The sequence below is a fragment of the Danio rerio genome, chromosome 23 (genome assembly GCF_049306965.1).
Source record: "Danio rerio strain Tuebingen ecotype United States chromosome 23, GRCz12tu, whole genome shotgun sequence".
Lineage (NCBI taxonomy): Eukaryota > Metazoa > Chordata > Actinopteri > Cypriniformes > Danionidae > Danio > Danio rerio.
This window is the reverse complement of record NC_133198.1, coordinates 9351178-9369886: the sequence shown is the minus strand read 5'-3', so window position 1 is coordinate 9369886 and position 18709 is coordinate 9351178. Positions and strand designations below refer to the sequence as shown.

The window sequence follows — 18709 nt, the reverse complement described above, 5'->3', positions numbered from 1 at the left end:
AGAGCTTGCGCTACGCGTTGTTGCGACGTGTAGTTACAATTTTTGAGAGGTGCACGTCAGTGACGGCGAAGGCCATGGCGATGGGCTATGCGTCAGCGCCGTAGCATACGCCGGTGTTTGACGCAGAAGTATAAATCGGCCTTTACACAAGTGATGCCACTGGGGGTTGGGGTTAGGGGTGAGGTAGGTGTACGCATTAAAACAGCTTACAGAAGGAGGAGCGAGAGCTCAAGCTCCCCCTCATTGGAGCTCAAGTGGCGCTGCAGAAAGCAGCGTTTCAAATGATGACTTAATTTTCACCTCACAATAAAAATGTAATAACTATTTAATTACCATCAAGTGATTCCAAACCTTGTGACTTTTTTTTTCTCCACGAATTTTAGAAACTTTTAGCCATTAACATCCATAATACTAGTAGAAAAAACAAGTAGGCTACTATTGAAGTCAATGGTTACCCGCTGCAAACATTTATGTGTACAACAGAAGAAAGGAACTCAAACAGGTTTGGAACGATGACTGAATTTTCATTTTTGGTTGACCTACTCCTTTAAGTGTGCTTACTGTATGTTGTTTTGGATGACAACAATGACTAAAAATAGACACCATAAATATCAAAACACTGAAATGACCATTCTTAAAATAGTACATGCATGACTTCTGTGTAAAACAAAGCATGTCAACCACATGTTCACAAATACTAACCAGTAGAAAGCGACTCGGTCACCCAGTTTCCTCTCGTGGACGTTGCGGTCCAACACATTATAGCAGATGTTGGTTGTGGCGCCTTCCATGCACTTGATGTAAATCTCACCCTTGGTCACGTCAAAGTTGTAGTCCAGGAACTTGCCGGTGTATTTCGTCTTCCAGAAAAAGTCTTTGGCGACATCTGCCCAGAACTCTAAACACAATGAGATTAAAATATCAATAACATTAATGCACAGTGGATTTGTAGATAGAGCATAAAGAAAATAATGAATAGATATATTTACTTGTTAAGGGTATTGTTTATAAAAAAATAAAACACATGATAATTATTTAGAAACAAGTGAAAACAACAGAAATAATATAATATTAACTTTCTCTTAGTGCAGGTGGGCTAAAAATGAATTTAATATTTTATTTTAGTTTCACACAATGTCAGCATACGTCCTTTATATTTTTATGTTTTGCCTTTTCTATGAAATTCATCTGAAAAAAAATGTTTTCTCTTGAACAGTTACAGTAATTATGTATTTATGTTTGTATTTATATTATTATAATAAAAATAGTGTTTAAGATAAAACATTCATGATTTCTTCACATGACTTTCATAAAAAAGGCAAACCATAAAAGACAAAATACAGTGCTTAGTATATGTAAGTACACCCCTCACAAATCTATCATTTAATTTAATCATATTTTTAATAGGAAGCTATTAAGGTTGCACGGTTTACTGGTACTATGGTAGTCTCGCAATACTATGACACCAAAATATTGGCGGTGCCACTGTAGTTTGTAAATGGCATCATCGTCATAAATGGGTTATCTACAATAGGTATTGATGCATGTGGAAAAGTCACTAAAATGCTCACACGCTTGTGCAACAATAAAACATTTTATTTTAATGGTCTGCAGAGTCCTTTAAGGTTGCAAAACTATGTAGAATTTGCGCCTTTTATGGTAAACTATTGCACGTTTTCTGATGCTTCAGTTTGAATCGGTTTAGTTCTGTTCCTGTTAATATGATTTAGTATTTATCTACAACAACTGCGACAATCTTATTTACAAAAAAACGACTCACAAAGTGAAACTTTGAACTGTTACCTTATAAGACTGAGAAAAAAATAGATGAAAATCCAAAAAGAGGAACAGGAAAAATGTTGGAAAAATGCTCTTTTTGTAACAAATTTCCTTTTGCATAATTTGTATCTTTATTTTAATGTATTTTTTTTTGTTGGTCAAATCTACAAAATAACAGAAAGGATGAATAAGGTTTAGGTTAAGTGAGGGGAAAATAATACTTTTTTTTCCTTAAGGCAATTATGAAATACATTTAAGTAGGCTTATTACATAAAATATAGTATTTCTGACTATTTTCTATATAATTTGAGTTATGAATTACCGTATTGCAGTACTACTTAGTATTGTGATACTTCAGCTGGTATAGTATCTTAAAATTAATTACTGGTATCGGGACAACCCTAGAAGATATACAATATTATATTGTGAATATACTGTACATTAGATTAGTCAGTACTGAAGCCAAATCTGAAGCTTTTTTAACAAAACAATGGTCTCAAAACTACTAAAACAACTATATGTTGGTGTTTTAGTTTAATTTGTAAATATTCATTTTATATTAACATCTACACAACTATGTATATTTTAGTACGTTTTAACCATGTTTGATCGATTGTATAATTATTGTATTGTTTTTTTTTAGGTTGTCCAGGGACAACAGATGAAAAACAGCCCACTGGCTAATTCTGGTACATTTGCAGAAATGCTTATTAATGTACACCGTCCCTGCCAAATATTAAAAGAAAAAAAAAAAGAAAAAAGAATAATATTAAAAACAAATTTAAAAAAAAAAAGTGCGAAAAAAATCTAAAGAAGCAAAAAAATTTAAAAATTTAGTGGAAACTTTGTAGGTTGTAATTCCTTTTAACAATATTTAGCTTGAATTTACTTATTTATCTGTTAAGTTCTAAATATGTTTGGTGACTAAAATATTATTTTAATAAATATATCTGTTTAATAAATATGTTTTGTTTAAGTGCAACAAAATGGATACAAAGTCATTTTCAAAATGGGGTGTATTTAATTATATATGCTGACTTGTGTGTACTAGTGTATACAATTTATTTTCAATAAACACAAACTTTACTTTTTCATAAATTTTTTTTTAACTTATTTTCATGCATTAAATATAAACAAAAGGTTAAATTAAGCTTTACTGATTAAACAATGTAGTGACTGCATTACATTCACTCAAACAATACACCTAAACCCTAACTTAAAAAATAAAGCATCATGTCTACCTAGGGCATAAGACTCAGACAGACAGCCTTATGTTATATCCTTACATGTAATTATGTAGTTAAGCATGTATTTGTATCATTATAGGTTTTTTTAACAATTCAGCATAAAACATTACTGTATTTTGTCACATGGTTTTCAGAGAAAAGGTTAAACATAAAACAAAAAAATATAAAGGATATGTGCGGACTCTATACACAAATTATTTTCAGTAAAACACCTTTTTTTTTTTTTTGTGTATGCATTAAATATAAATGAAAGGCTAAACTAAGCTTCGCTGATTAAACATACACTGTAAAACCCAAAAAGTTAAGGTAACTCAAACCATTTGAGGAAACCAATCGCAACAAACCATTTAAGTTCAAAAACTAATCCTAATGAGTACTGTGAACTTAATCCATTCAAGTAAAAGCAATTTAAGCACAATAAAGCACAATAAATGAAGAGAACTCAAACCAACTGAGTGCTGTAAAGCTCAATAAGTCAAGGCAACTTAAACTATTTGAAGAAACCGATTGCTACAAACCATTTGAGTTTAAAACTACTCGATATGAGTACTGTGAACTTACTCTATTTAAGTAGAAGTGATGAGGTATTTGATTAAATCATTACCTTCAACACTGACTTCAAAACTTTTTTCAAATGAGGTTTTACAGTGTAACAGTCTAGTGACATTCACTACATTCATTCAAACAATACAACTAGCCCCAATTAAATATAAAGCACCATAGATCTCTTAAACTTCTGTCCACCAAGGGCACAAGACTCAGAGACAGCCTTATGTTATATCCTCACATTATGTAGTGAAGTTTGTGTTTGTATAATCATAGTTTTTTTCAATAAGTGTTCAAGATAAAACATTTATATAATTTGTCACATGCTTTTCATAGAAAAAGGTTAAACATAAAACATACTAATATAAAGAATATATGCTGACTTTGTGCACACTATTCTATAGACAAATTCATTCATTCATTTTTTTTTCGGCTTAGTTCCTTTATTAATCAGGGGTCGCCACAGAGGAGTGAACCGCCAACTCATCCAGATAGAGGTAAAGTTGGTTTTATATTCGGATATTCAGACATTCTCTTTAATAATATAATATCAGAAAAATATTTTTAGCAAATTCTAAACAGGGAAATCATATTAGCAGCAAATGACCATTAAAGTACAGCATTGTTAACAGCGAATCAGATAGTGTTAATGTTGTTTAAAAGCCATACTTGCATGCTAATTCCGATCGAATATTTAGGTAAACAATATAGTGACTGCTAAATGAACGAATATAAAATAATGCGATATTAAAGTATGTTTGCGAATATAAAGCCAACTTTACCTCTATCTTATCCAGCATATGTTTTACGCAGTGGATGCCCTTCCAGCTGCAACCCATCACTGGGAAACACCCAAACTCTATATACACAAATTATTTTTAATAAACGCAAGAATTTACTTTATTTTGATGCATTAATATACACAAAGAGCTAAATTAAGCTTTAGTGATTGAAAGTAACAATGTAGGGACTATTTTAACATTCATTCAAACAATACACATAACCCTAACTTAAAAATAAAGCACCCTAGACATATTTAACTGCTGTCTACCAAGGGCATAAGGCTCTGAGACACAGCCTTATGTTATATCCTCACATTATGTAGTGAAGTTTGTGTTTGAATAATCATAATTTTTTTTCAATAAGTGTTCAAATGAGGTTTTACAGTGTAACTGTCTAGTGACATTCATTACATTCATTCAAACAATACAACTAGCCCCAATTAAATATAAAGCACCATAGATCTCTTAAACTTCTGTCCACCAAGGGCACAAGACTCAGAGACACAGCCTAATGTTATATCCTCACATTATGTAGTGAAGTTTGTGTTTGTATAATCATAGTTTTTTTCAATAAGTGTTCAAGATAAAACATTTATATAATTTGTCACATGCTTTTCATAGAAAAAGGTTAAACATAAAACATACTAATATAAAGAATATATGCTGACTTTGTGCACACTATTTCATAGACAAATTCCTTCATTCACTTTTTTTTCGGTTTAGTTCCTTTATTAATCAGGGGTCGCCACAGCGGAGTGAACCGCCAACTCATCCAGACAGAGGTAAAGTTGGTTTTATATTCGGATATTCAGACATTCTCTTTAATAATATAATATCAGAAAAAATATTTTTAGCAAATTCTAAACAGGGAAATTATATTAGCAGCAAATGACCATTAAAGTACAGCATTGTTAACAGCGAATCAGATAGTGTTAATGTTGTTTAAAAGCCAAACTTGCATGCTAATTCCGATCGAATATTTAGGTAAACAATAAAGTGACTGCTAAATGAACAAATATAAAATAATGCGATATTAAAATATATATGCGAATATAAAGCCAACTTTACCTCTATCTTATCCAGCATATGTTTTACGCAGTGGATGCCCTTCCAGCTGCAACCCATCACTGGGAAACACCCAAACTCTATATACACAAATTATTTTTAATAAACGCAAGAATTTACTTTATTTTGATGCATTAATATACACAAAGAGCTAAATTAAGCTTTAGTGATTGAAAGTAACAATGTAGGGACTATTTTAACATTCATTCAAACAATACACATAACCCTAACTTAAAAATAAAGCACCCTAGACATATTTAACTGCTGTCTACCAAGGGCATAAGGCTCTGAGACACAGCCTTATTATAACCTCACATTATGTAGTGAAGTTTGTGTTTGTATAATCATAGTTTTTTTCAATAAGTGTTCAAGATAAAACATTTATATATTTTGTCACATGCTTTTAGAAAAAGGTTAAACATAAAACATACTAATATAAAGAATATATGCTGACTTTGTGCACACTATTTTATAGACAAATTCATTCATTCATTTTTTTTTTCGGCTTAGTTCCTTTATTAATCAGAGGTCGCCACAGCGAAATGAACCGCCAACTCATCCAGACAGAGGTAAAGTTGGTTTTATATTCGGATATTCAGACATTCTCTTTAATAATATAATATCAGAAAAATATTTTTAGCAAATTCTAAACAGGGAAATCATATTAGCAGCAAATGACCATTAAAGTACAGCATTGTTAACAGCGAATCAGATAGTGTTAATGTTGTTTAAAAGCCAAACTTGCATGTTAATTTCGATCGAATATTTAGGTAAACAATAAAGTGACTGCTAAATGAACAAATATAAAATAATGCGATATTAAAATATATATGCGAATATAAAGCCAACTTTACCTCTATCTTATCCAGCATATGTTTTACGCAGTGGATGCCCTTCCATCTGCAACCCATCACTGGGAAACACCCAAACTCCATGTACACAAATTATTTTTTATAAACACAAGATTTTACTTTATTTTGATGCATTAATATACACAAAGAGCTAAATTAAGCTTTAGTGATTGAAAGTAACAATGTAGGGACTATTTTAACATTCATTCAAACAATACACATAACCCTAACTTAAAAATAAAGCACCCTAGACATATTTAACTGCTGTCTACCAAGGGCATAAGGCTCCGAGACACCCCAAATCCTATTAATCCTGATAACAACAGTCTAAAACACGATACTCACCTTCAGGAGACTCGACTGATTTGATGTAGAGCTCTTTGTACTTCTCGAAGCTGGGGATGTGCGCTTCTTTCTTCAAGTCTCCTGGCGCATGTAACACGTCCCCTCCTGGTGCCTTTTCAGGGATCATTTTAATAACTAATATGTCAATGGCCGCAAATAATAAAGCCTCCTAAAACAACACAGACTAATCACTGGCCTAACGTGTGTAAGTCACTTCCGTGTGGGAGTTTCACTCCCTTGCAGACGCTGTGTGCATTTGAGTCCGAAATAACGACCAAAAGACGAATTCAGACTAGATACGGATTTGAATCTGGAAGTGGAGCAGCCGACTGTTGTGTTTCAGTGATTCAGAAGCGATTCGGTTCAGTTCAGTTCAATTCAGTTTGAAAAAGGACGAGCAGAGCGAGTCGCGCTAACAAAAAACGCAGTTAGAAAGTGTTATTCTGAGCTAGAAAAACCTTGCTCTGACGACTGAAGGAGAAACGAAGTAAGTTTTGGATTCTGCAGAAATCCACATATGGCAATATATTTACAAAGAAACAGAGATGCACTTGAGTGCTGTCAGACTGCAGGTCTGCCCAGGTTTGAGATTATCTTGTGTGAGGTCGATTCAAGATCAAATCATTTCCGAGTCTACAGCAAACGCAGCCTTTAACTGAATCAAACAAGTAATTAAAACACACGTGCATGCAGTGTAAGATCATTCATTCCTCCACGCGTGGATTACAGATCCTCAGCGTCTGCACAAGGACAGCCATTGACGCGTAGAAATGATGCGGGCGGCTGGAATGGAAACAACGTGAAACGTGAAGTCTGAAATGGGCGGGGCTTGTTACTGGAGGTTGGTAAGTGACTACTAAATAAATTTTTACATTCACTTTTTAATTATATTTTGTAAAGAGAAATAGCGGTGTACAGCAACGTAAACAACAATATAAAGTGTCAGAGCTTTTTTTGAGACCTATTTTTTTGTTACGACTACTTTTAACGTCCAATTGTATTTCATAAAGGGGCACAGGGGACTTTTTGTACTCCTAGGTTCTGACATATTTGATTCTGCCAATGCTGTGACTTGCTTTAGTCTCAAATACATTGATTTTTTTAAATCATAATACCCAAAAGACAAACCCCTGGAAAACATTATATTTTTATATTACTTTATCTGGCAATTTTTTCATTCACAAACAGAAATTCGCAAATAGCTATCCATCCATTTTCATTTTAGAATAGAATTTAACTCACTCCTAAAGGCACCCCATCTTATTAAGAATAAAAAAAAACTCAAGATTCCTGAAATATTATATAGATGTAATAAGTTTAAAAGAGATTCTCAATTTTAGTATCTTTCCTGCTTGTTAAGTGTCATTATAATTTCACTTGTTTATTTTTTGTTTGATTTAGTAATTTTAATATTATTAGTATTTATAGTTGTTAATACTATGTTTTTCTTTCCGCCTTATGTTATTTGTATGAATATGTGATTAGGGCTTTTCTTGTTACTGTATATTATTGACCCTTTTAAAGATCTGTATGTGATCTCCTGGATTTTGATTTTATGTTCTTCTATTGTCAATTAAAGTAAAAAATAAATAAATCAAATTAAGTGGGTCTATGAAAATAAAACAATTCTACAAACGTAAATTTGTAATAAACGTAAAATATAATCTAAACGGGATTAAATAATTTAGTTAAATACAGATTTATTAAAAGATACAAAAATAAAGCACAAATAATTTGCTTATATACTAAACATGATTTAATGCAATTCAAACGAATGCCAAATAAATGTTTAGGTAAGTGAATGTGTAATAATTACGTACAGAATACAGCACTTTTATATATTTAAACTAAGTTTCTTTAAAAAAAATATTAAATGTTTACTATACACGTGAAAAAATTGTCAAAATCTTTAGTATCATATCGTTCTGGACCGCCAAACGCCCCCTAGTGGAAGAAGCGCATGTCGCCCACAGTACAGTTACACACTTTTGCTCTAAAAGAGCGAAAGAGGCGCGCAGTGTTTAAACTCACCGTGACCTCTACCGGACGGAGGAGCAACGTTGTTGTTATTTTTCTACTAAAAGTGTCTTGTTAGACAGTACTACACACTAGCACATAGGGAAAAAATACAACCATTTTTTATTATTCAAGTAAAATAAAAATACTACAAAATAGACACATTAACTAATTACTTAGAGAAATGTGCTTGCATTATTTATAAGCTGAGAGTTTTTGTGTGTTCTTTTAGTCATTGCTGATCAAAATATTCAATTTTATCGCATGGAAATCATCTGCACGGCATCTCACTCAAACACATACACTTGGTAAAACTGAATATCAGGAAAGTAATGTAAATGAAATAGATAACACATTGTTATTAATAATATAAAAAATATTAATAACACTATACAATACGACACAATTAAGGTATTTAACTATCAGTATTAATTATTCTTTTACAGTACAATGAAAATAGTTCATTGTTTATTTTAAGTGCATATACAAAGCACAGCGTTGGATTTTATAAATGCATTAGCAGATGTTGAACTGTGATAAATTCTGTACATGCATTGTTTACTCATGTTAATTAACAGTCTAATATAGTGAAGTGTTTCTAAATATTGTAATACAAGTTTGTTATTCCAATAAATAATCAAAGATCAATCAATATTTACTAATTCTCATAATACAACTAAAGGAATCATACATTCACAACCACATCATATATATTAAACACACAAACACAAGAGTTTCATTTTACTTTTTATTTTTTAACCAAAGAAACTTTGAGAGCCCATCCTTCAACTTAGGTGTTCCTATAAAGAGAAAAACAAAAAACCATCAGCACAACAAATACACATTTAATCAGCAATAGGGCAGACTTTTAACTTCAGCCAGCCAGCCTCAGCACTTCCAGCGAACCTTCTTTCCTTTATAAAAAAATACCATCAAATTTTGATTCTGTCAAAAATATGAATCACAGTTTTTTTTTTTTTTTTGCTTAAAATCAAGATCACGATTCTTTCTCACAATCCTGTAAATGTAAAATAAAGGTTAATATGATCAGCCTAGGGCAAAGCAGTGGCGCAGTAGGTAGTGCTGTTGCCTCACAGCAAGAAGGTTGCTGGGTCGAGCCTCAGCTCAGTTGGCGTTTCTGTGTGGAGTTTGCATGTTCTCCCTGCATTCGCATGGGTTTCCTCCGGGTGCTCCGGTTTCCCCCACAGTCCATTGACATGCGGTACAGGTGAATGTTAGGCTAAATTGTCCGTAGTGTATGTGTGTGTGTGGATGTTTCCCAGAGATGGGTTGCGGCTGGAAGGGCATCTGCTCCGTAAAAACTTGCTGGATAAGTTGGTGGTTCATTCTCCTGTGGCGACCCCAGATTAATAAAAGGACCAAGCCGACAAGAAAATGAATGAATGAATGAAAGATTAGCCTATTATTATTGTTAATTCTCAAACATATGTTAAAACAACACTAATAATATAAGGCCTGTGTGTAGGTCTACTGTTGCTAATTACTATATCTTGAATATCTATATCTAGAATCGCGTGTAGGGTCGAATCGAGATTGTGATCTTTGTTCGATTAATCGTGCAGTCATACCATGTTTAAGGTCCAATTTCTTCAAAAAAAAATAAATAAATAAAATTGTTGATCTTCACCGCCTGATATACCATATAAAGTGCGTCTCAGATCGGACAAGCACAGCAATAAATTACATTTCCTCCCGCCATGTCTTAAAAATATGATTGTTTATTTTACCCTAGTTTTTTAAATAGAGTTTCTGCGCTCACCTGCTGATCCTGACAGCGATAGCTGTTACACAAGCTTTCATCTCATTTTATGCTTGAATAAATGAATGCTTAAGTCTATTAAACTGAATGTATTTTAATTTCATTACAACATCGATACTGTGAAAGGACCCTAACAAAATTTAAAATTGCCACATTGAGCTTACACCGGAAGTTTAACCGTATCAATACAAAGGTTTGGACTTGCAATGTCAGTCTGTAAAGTGCTCAGTGATGCTGGCTAAGAAGAACGAAAGCCCTAGTGCTGACAGATGAATTGATAAAAGTAGCTGCATACTTACAGATTACTTGGCCACAATGCTGTCGGTCTTTGCGAGCCTCAGGAGGGAGTCATCAGCTTCACCCTGTGGATCATCAAGCAAAAGTCTCAAAATAACACCTTGTATGCTTCCCCACTGATATGAACACCCACACCACCTTTGTAATTCCCTACACATGTTGTACTTGTGCAGCAGAATGAGCTTTAAGAGTGTCTGAACATACCATTCTACGGATGGCGCCACAGATGGCATAGGTCTTGAACTGTCCATTGAACCTGCCTGTAACCCTGTCCACCTGGAAGAAACCATGTAAAATCATGAAATAATGTTCCACGGTCATCCAGCATATGACATATGTATAAATCAAACACAAGGTATCTGCAGGTTTCTAAGAGTTAAATTTAAAACCTTTTTAATACCACACAACACATTTGCAGAAAAAAAAAACAATCATACTTAACACTGTTAATCATATATACGTAGTACACATACAAAATATGTTTATACTGTGGAATTTAAGACTCCATAGATACCATAAAACAACACGCTTTTGACATTGTATAAAAAAAATCCAAAAGTTAAATAGGTACCAAAAAACTATATTTAACTTCTAATTATTTAAACAAATATTAGACAACTTTTCAAACTAATTTAGACAACTAATTTATATTTGTTTGGACAGTGGCAGAATATGATTATTAAAGTCAAACAAAAGTAAAATAAACCAATTAGTAAACTGCATAGATACAAAGAGATGACGACAGCAGGAGTAAAGATCCACACAAGAGACTGAGAAAAAGATTTTTATATTTGTTAAATTTGCCATTTTTATACTAATTGTAGTTGAAATGTTAATTTCTTATTTATAGCACAACAAAACCTGTATGAGAAGTGGCTAATATCAAATATTTTTATTGGTTGCAGGTAACATGTTTCCTGCAACAAAAAATGTTTTTGCTTAGTTTACTATATTATAGATATATATCAGGGGTCACCAATCTCGGTCCTCGAAGGCCGGTGTCCCTCCAGGGTTTAGTTTCAACTTGGCTCAACACACCTGCCTGGTTGTTTCAAGTACACCTAGTAAGACCTTGATTAGCTTGATCAAGTGTGTTTGATTAGGGTTGGAGCTAAAATCTGCTGGACACCGGCCCTCCAGGAACAAGTTTGGTGACCCCTGATAGAGATGCGCGGTTGGCGGTTATAGCCGCGGACTCCGCGGATAAACCGCGGATCGGGCGGATGACGTTACGAAAAAATAATATTTTAATTAAATTCGGGCGGGTGGCGGGCGGTTGTACTGATTTTATATTCATAGCTGGCGCACCAACGAAAAAGCCTAGGACTGACTTCACAGAATGGGAGGAGGAATCGGATACACTAATTCTGGATGAAGTGTACAGAAGTATTCCTCTACAAACTTCCGTATAGACGGATCAGCAGAGGAAAATCTACTTTCCCTTTGGGAGAAATAAGACCAGGCATTCCCATGATTACAGCACCTTTCCAAGAGAATTCTATGCATTTCAGCAACAAGTGCTGCGAGCGAGCGCTCCTTCAGTGCAGCAGGGCGCATTATAGTGGCTATGCAGGCGCTCCCGTCTGAATCCTGACACTGTAGATGCTATTTTATTCCTGCATTGTGCCAAGAAAAAAATCAAACTAGACCTAAGGTCAGGCATATTAAACCAATTAGCCTATGTTATTTAGGCTACACATATGTTCAATATAAACTTTTGAGTTCGGTCAGCTGATAATTTTACGTTCATATTGGTTTAGCCTATTCTATTCTAGACATGTTGGCCTCGCTTTTACGTTCCGAGGCTATTTTACCAGAATTTCTTTGTCGCAAATTTAATGGCGTATTATTTCGTTATTTTTTTTCGTTATATATTTCGTATTATTTCAAGTTTGAGGGGAATGGGGATGATCCTAAGTCCATGGGTTATTGGGGCACTTGTCATACATGCACTTTAGCCTGGTCAGGTTCGCTCAAAGAGGGATGGCATATCTATTTTTCTAATTTAATTTCTAATTGTGGGGGTGACTGAGCCTACAAGGCTTAGGCACGATATGACGTTTTTATTAAAAAAATTTTCAACTGTTTGCCAAAGCATGCGACAATAGCCTATGCCTACATTAAGATATTTATGTTAATATTTTTTTTACTGCCTGTTGTTTCTTTTGGCATATAAAATAGGTATTGTCTGATAGAGATATCAATAAAGGTTAATCTGTGTCGCAGAACTGTGTTGTTTCAGATTTCTACAAGCTCAATAACATCCACAGCAAAAAATAAAAAATAGTCGAAAAACTGTGCCCATTAATTAGATGTGCAAGGCAAGCAGGTATACGTTTTTGGGGTTGCTATGGACAACTACAAATGTAAACATTAATGTAAATGACTTATTCTATCTATTTACTAAAAAATTAAGTGAAATAGGCATTTAGTAGTAGGCTAAATAGCAGCATGTTGAAATGATGTGTCAATGCGTTTTCTATTAGGCTACAATAAAAAAAGTTGTATAGTACAATGAGTTTAATTTAGGCTATTTATTTATTTTTGTCCCTGTGCGCCGATTGGAGACGGAGTTCACTGCTGATATTCTGAGAGCTCGGGCGCTTCTCATTTCTTATTTGTGCATCCTCGTTTCCTTTCCTTGCTTTCTTTCCTCGTGTTTCCACCCCACCGGGATACGAGGGAAGGACGCAAGGAAAAGACTGAAGGACCGAGGAATCGAATCAAGTGAAAAGACACGTCCTCGTATCTTTAGCGTCACTTCAAAGCGTCGTCAATTAATGACTTACACGTTTGGATTAACTGCATGTCTACATTAAAGTCATTCTCTATTATATAATGATCAATAAAGAAACATTAATTTAATAAAAAAAAGGAATAAGCCATTCAAATAAAGAGCCCAATCAGCAGATGGCGGGCGGGTGCGGTTTTAAAAATTGGTCTAAAATGTTAGTGCGGATGGATGGCGGACGGATGATTAATTTTGTCATGCGGTTGCGGATGAAATAATAGCCCATCCGCGCATCTCTAACCCCTGATATATACACATAATATTACATACAATATACTTCTCATAACTAGAATATACACTAATGCTAGATTAACTAGTGTCAAACCTCAGCAATGTTGATCTGGATGGAGGCATGGTCCTTGGCACCAATGATTCTGTTGCTAGCAGAGCTGAAAGAAAAGAAAAACAATATTTAATATTTACTAACTCATTAAGGATGTGTGTGCTCATAATGAAGGGGATTGAGGTAAAGTTGGTTTTCTATACACATTCAGACTTTCATGTTCAATACAAAGGCTAATGCAGATGAATCATCATGGCATACTGGTATGAGCGCAACATATGTTTAACTAACTCGGCATTAAAAAATGAATAAACACTTCTCTATGGAAGGCCCCTGTTAAACATTCGATCTGAAATCGCATGCAAGTATGACTTTAAAACAACATTAGCATTAGGATATTTAAATGACTGTGACAGGTCATACTTCGACATTGTCTGCTAAAATGATTTCCCCATCTAGAATGTAGAAGAATAGTTTTCTGAATTTATAATTTATAATAATAAAGTGGGATGTCACACGAAGCGAGATGAGCTCAAATTTTTTTGCATTCCATAGCAAACAGTATGTGTGTAACATTTGTTTTTTTTTTTAAATAAAAAGTCTTAAAATGTAAACAACTTACAAAAAAAAAATCCCATATTGTAAATAAGTTGTCATTTAATAAGAATGTCAATAACTCAATTGACAAAAATGTCAGATAGAACCTTATAATTCTAAAGTGACACCATGATTTTACATAAAATTCACTTTAATGTGTGATAGGACTAGAAAGTGGTCATAAACAAATATTTTCTCAATTCAAATGAGCAGCAGCTTTCACTCAGAAACGGTGTTCAATTTGTCACGACTCAAGTGGATAAGGTTAGTCTAAATGTGCAAATACAAAACAACTTTACCACAATATTAAAGAGAATGGTTCACCCAAAAAATGGAAAATTCTGCAACATTTACACACAATTGAGTTACTTCAGCTTAGTGCCTTATTTATCAGGGGTCACCAAAGCAGAATGAACCGCCACAGAAAAATAAAAAAAACAATGCAATTTGGAAACATTGCAAATGATGAAAATTAGTTAAAATGCACATCTATAAATCTAAAAGGTCTACTAAAAGAAAATAGGCATATACACAGCTTCTTATAGCAATGAGTCTATAACAAGAAGTTATTTTAAATACTTATGTTAAAAAAAGTTTCATCTAATAATTCCAGCCAGCTTTTAGTGAATTTGTAATAGTCAAAAACAAAAAACTGTTTTATGTAAAAATAAATAAATAAGTAAATACAATTAAAAAAAATTAATAAAAAAATAAAAAAAGGCCTAAATGCATACAGGACCATTCCAATATTTAGCTATTTTTTTTTACTTTTGACAGCAGATCTGTCAATGAAAGGTGGAGAATTTGCACTCGCGATATCTTTACTGCTCTATTCATTTAACCTATCAAATGTAATGTTTAGACCATCACTGTGCCTCTCGCGATCTGTTTACTTGCTCATTCACTCTCGTCGCCATGATTCCCGGGTCTTTTAATTCCTTTAGAGGCATCACAGAGCCGGTATGAATTTGCGAAAGACACACAGAGCTTCCAGGTGAGGTCATAACTAGACACTAGATAGAGGAGAAATCTCCACATCACAGCATGGGATGTGCGCGACGTATCTAAAGAGTGAGGAGGTATGCGGGACGTTTTTGAGGACCGGGCGGGAGACACGCCCTTTCTGGGAGATTATCATTAGTTTGCGGGCATCCAGGAGTCTCCCGCAAATGCATAGAGACTCATGGATGCCCGCAAACTAATGATAACTTTCGAGAGATTGGGATGTCTTCATCTGTATATATTTTAGCTGCAGTGACGCGAGCACAGAACAGAAATGACATGGTGTTGTATAAATTAAATATAACATACGGTTATTTAGCTTGTTTATTAAAAAAAGCTGTGATATGGCGCTATATAGATAATACATTTAATGCGACTTCAAGGGGGAGGAGGGCGTACCTAATGGTAACGAAAGAGAAAAAGAGAGCTGTATTATTATTTTATTTAATTATTATTATATTATAATACTATTCAACCATTTGCTGTGTTTACTATGTTTAAATGTATGTATGCATGTGTGTATTCTTTTTAATGTAAACTTTGGCAAAGCATTTGTCATGCCAATAAAGCAACAATTGAATTGAGAGAGAGAGAGAGAGGTTTGCCACCTTTAAAACTCTCCTATAATGTCTTTTGTTGGACAGAGGGAGACTGAGCAGTGGAACACTGGGCAGCTTGTTTTTGTTCCGCTTTTTTATAAGTTTCAAGGTATGTTGCCTGTGTTTATAAAGGCTGTTTGTATTGTTGCCGTGTACGACTTTTATATGACAAATACTGCTCGTGCAACACTTTTTCAGCTGATGAGTACCACAACACCTTGCGTTACCTCTCTGCCTTCATGTCATTCCACAATGCAGAAGTGTGTGACTTGCGTGTGTCGAGTACATAAGTTATCTGAAATGCACATTAATCGCTCACGTCACGTTCCGCCGCAGATTGTTTGGTGTAACGTCTTGTATACAAAGCGTCACAGCGCTAAAACATTTAGTTATGCAGAAATTATTAAAATGTAGTTAAAATATCCACTTAAAATTTATCGATACCAAATAAAAAGCTTCTAAGAATCGATATATCGATACTCGAGCATCGATTTGCACATCCCTACCTGCCATTTACGATAAAAACAATAAAATACTATAAAAGCAATAGCTGTTTTTCTCCAACATTCTTCTAAATGTCTTTGTTCAACAAGAAAAAACAAACAGCTTGACCAAGATGAGGGTGACGGAATGTATTGAGTTAAAGTATGCTTTATATTCACAGTCATTCAATGTTTCACAGTGAAAACTTGTCAAAATCCCAGTGTTGTTTACTATGCCACTTTGAATATTTGGTGTGAAATCACATGCAAATATTCAGACTTCAAAATAGCATTAGCAATATTTAATTTACTGTGAACGATGTTGTAATGTTACTTTGATAATATTTTTTGGCTGATATGATTTCCTATTTAGAACGTGAAAAAATACTTTTCTGAAATAAAAAAAACTATCTTTACCCCAATGCAGAGTGAATTTAAATGTGTAATTTGAGCAACTTAAACATTTGTGGAAGCACAGAACAAGACAGACAGTTAGAACCGTGTGTGAAACTCACAATATCACTAATATAAACATTCATAAAATCGAGTTTGTGGTAAACTCACCATTTACGAGGGACGTACAGGTCCACGAATTCACCAGCGTCGTTCTGCATCTTCGCTTTTATTGATGACTGTCAACCAACTCGGTCTGCGGTAAACAGAGAAACCGGTCAAATTGTATTTAAATTAGCTCTATGTAGACACATACTTGTGTATTTACAATTTAAACTTCATTAATTTACTATTTCAATCAATTCCTTTTATGAGAGCGGCCTCAAAGAGCGCGTCTCTCCACATGTTTAACGTTAGCGGCTGAGCCCTGCTGCCGCATTTTAACACAAATACGCTCACGGAAAACGGTTTAGCAAGCATACATGCGACACATGTTGTGTATAACTGTTCCGTACATAAATGCAATACCAAACATGTGGCAAATATGCGCTCAAAACAGTTAAAATATAACTAAACACTAGAGCTCGTGGTGTTCTTACCGATTAACACAAATGGCCGACGCGGAAAGGAAAGAGCAAGGGTCCGGATGTGACGAAATAGGAAATGTAAGATAAAAGTTTTAACTGGTGCGATCCGCCAAATCAAAACAAAAGAAGAAGAAGAAAGATAAAATTTTGTGAAATGTTGTCCCTAAAATTAAAATAGGAAACTACCGAAAAAAACATTTACGTTTTATTATTCATGGGATATTTTGGATATCAGATCAAGCCAGTTCAGGCTAAATCTTTGGGGTTTTTTTAAAACATGCAGCAACCATTTCTAATTGTCAAAGTGTATTTTGGAAACACCCAAAAACTACACATTCAGATGTTTATTTTAATACATTTTAACTGCACGCTACTATAGATTTACACTACATGCAATTTTCTATATTTCATAAGTTTACCTATGTGTAATTCCAGACCAGTACCTCAGACAAAAGATTTTATAGAGTAGAACGAACCTAATGCTTTTCTTTCCATATTTCCATATTCATTTATTTATTTCCAATATCGTGTATAGTTTCCCAGAGAAGGTTTGCAGCTTGAAGGGCATCCGCTGCGCTAAACTATATGCTGATAAGTTGGCGGTTTATTCCGCTGTGACGACCTCAGATTAATAAAGGGACTAAGCCGAAAAGAAAATGACTATCGTGTATAGTTTCAAGTATTAAGGCAATAAAAATGTTTAATACTGCTTTAATTTTTAGACTCATTTACATTCATATTTTGTTTAATTTAGCTTTTTCAAAATAAAAATAATGACCAGTCAATCTCGTTTTTTTGTTGTTTTTCTTTTTTTTTTTTACTACCATGATTTGCTGAAGAAACTTACAACAATGTTAATTGTTAAGATGTCAAAGACTGAAAAACCAACAATTTCCTTTTGTTTAATTGACCAACAATTTCCTTCTTAGACAAAACATTATTGATGGGCCAAAATCCTGTAAACAGCAGTTTATGCTAATATGACCTTTAGGCTGGATTACTGTAATGCTCTATTTGTGGTTGCCCAGCATTCTCTATTAACAAAATTCAGTAAGTGCAAAATACAGCAGCCACCAGAGAGTTTTTGCCTAGAAAATTTGATCACATCACCGAATTTTATCTTCCTCACACTGGCTGTCTGTTAAATTCCATATTAATTATAAAATATTGCTTCTTACCTGTAACTCTTTAAATAATGTAGCTCCTGTTTATCCAACAAACCTTCTGTCTCGCTACAATCCCACCCGCTCTTTAAGATCTCAAAACT

General features: G+C 34.0%; 2 protein-coding genes across 5 annotated transcripts in view; both read right to left on the bottom strand.

The window, feature by feature from the left end:
- acss2 (acyl-CoA synthetase short chain family member 2) overlaps nucleotides 1–7404 on the bottom strand; it is a 58968-nt gene extending 51564 nt beyond the window's left edge. For 3 of the 4 annotated variants that reach the window (XM_073938307.1, XM_073938308.1, XM_005161953.5), the window contains exons 1-2: nucleotides 6616–7377; nucleotides 703–898 (exon numbers count right to left, since the gene is read on the bottom strand). Coding sequence is in view for 2 of the 4 variants with exons in the window: in XM_005161953.5 (XP_005162010.1) it covers nucleotides 703–898; nucleotides 6616–6742 (323 nt within the window). In the remaining 2 variants the exon portion in view is untranslated. Of the gene's footprint in view, nucleotides 1–702; nucleotides 899–6615 lie in introns of all 4 variants that reach the window. The other variant, NM_001328353.1, reaches the window with a different exon arrangement.
- Nucleotides 7405–9365: 1961 nt separating this feature from the next.
- On the bottom strand, nucleotides 9366–17484 carry rps21 (ribosomal protein S21). The gene is made up of 6 exons (NM_201191.1): nucleotides 17455–17484; nucleotides 17027–17111; nucleotides 13825–13888; nucleotides 10913–10984; nucleotides 10711–10773; nucleotides 9366–9431 (listed from the first exon to the last, which is right to left on the bottom strand). Exons 2-5 carry the CDS (start codon nucleotides 17074–17076, stop codon nucleotides 10714–10716), a joined length of 246 nt encoding a protein of 81 aa, NP_957485.1. The 5' UTR covers nucleotides 17077–17111; nucleotides 17455–17484; the 3' UTR covers nucleotides 9366–9431; nucleotides 10711–10713.
- Nucleotides 17485–18709: the final 1225 nt, after the last annotated feature.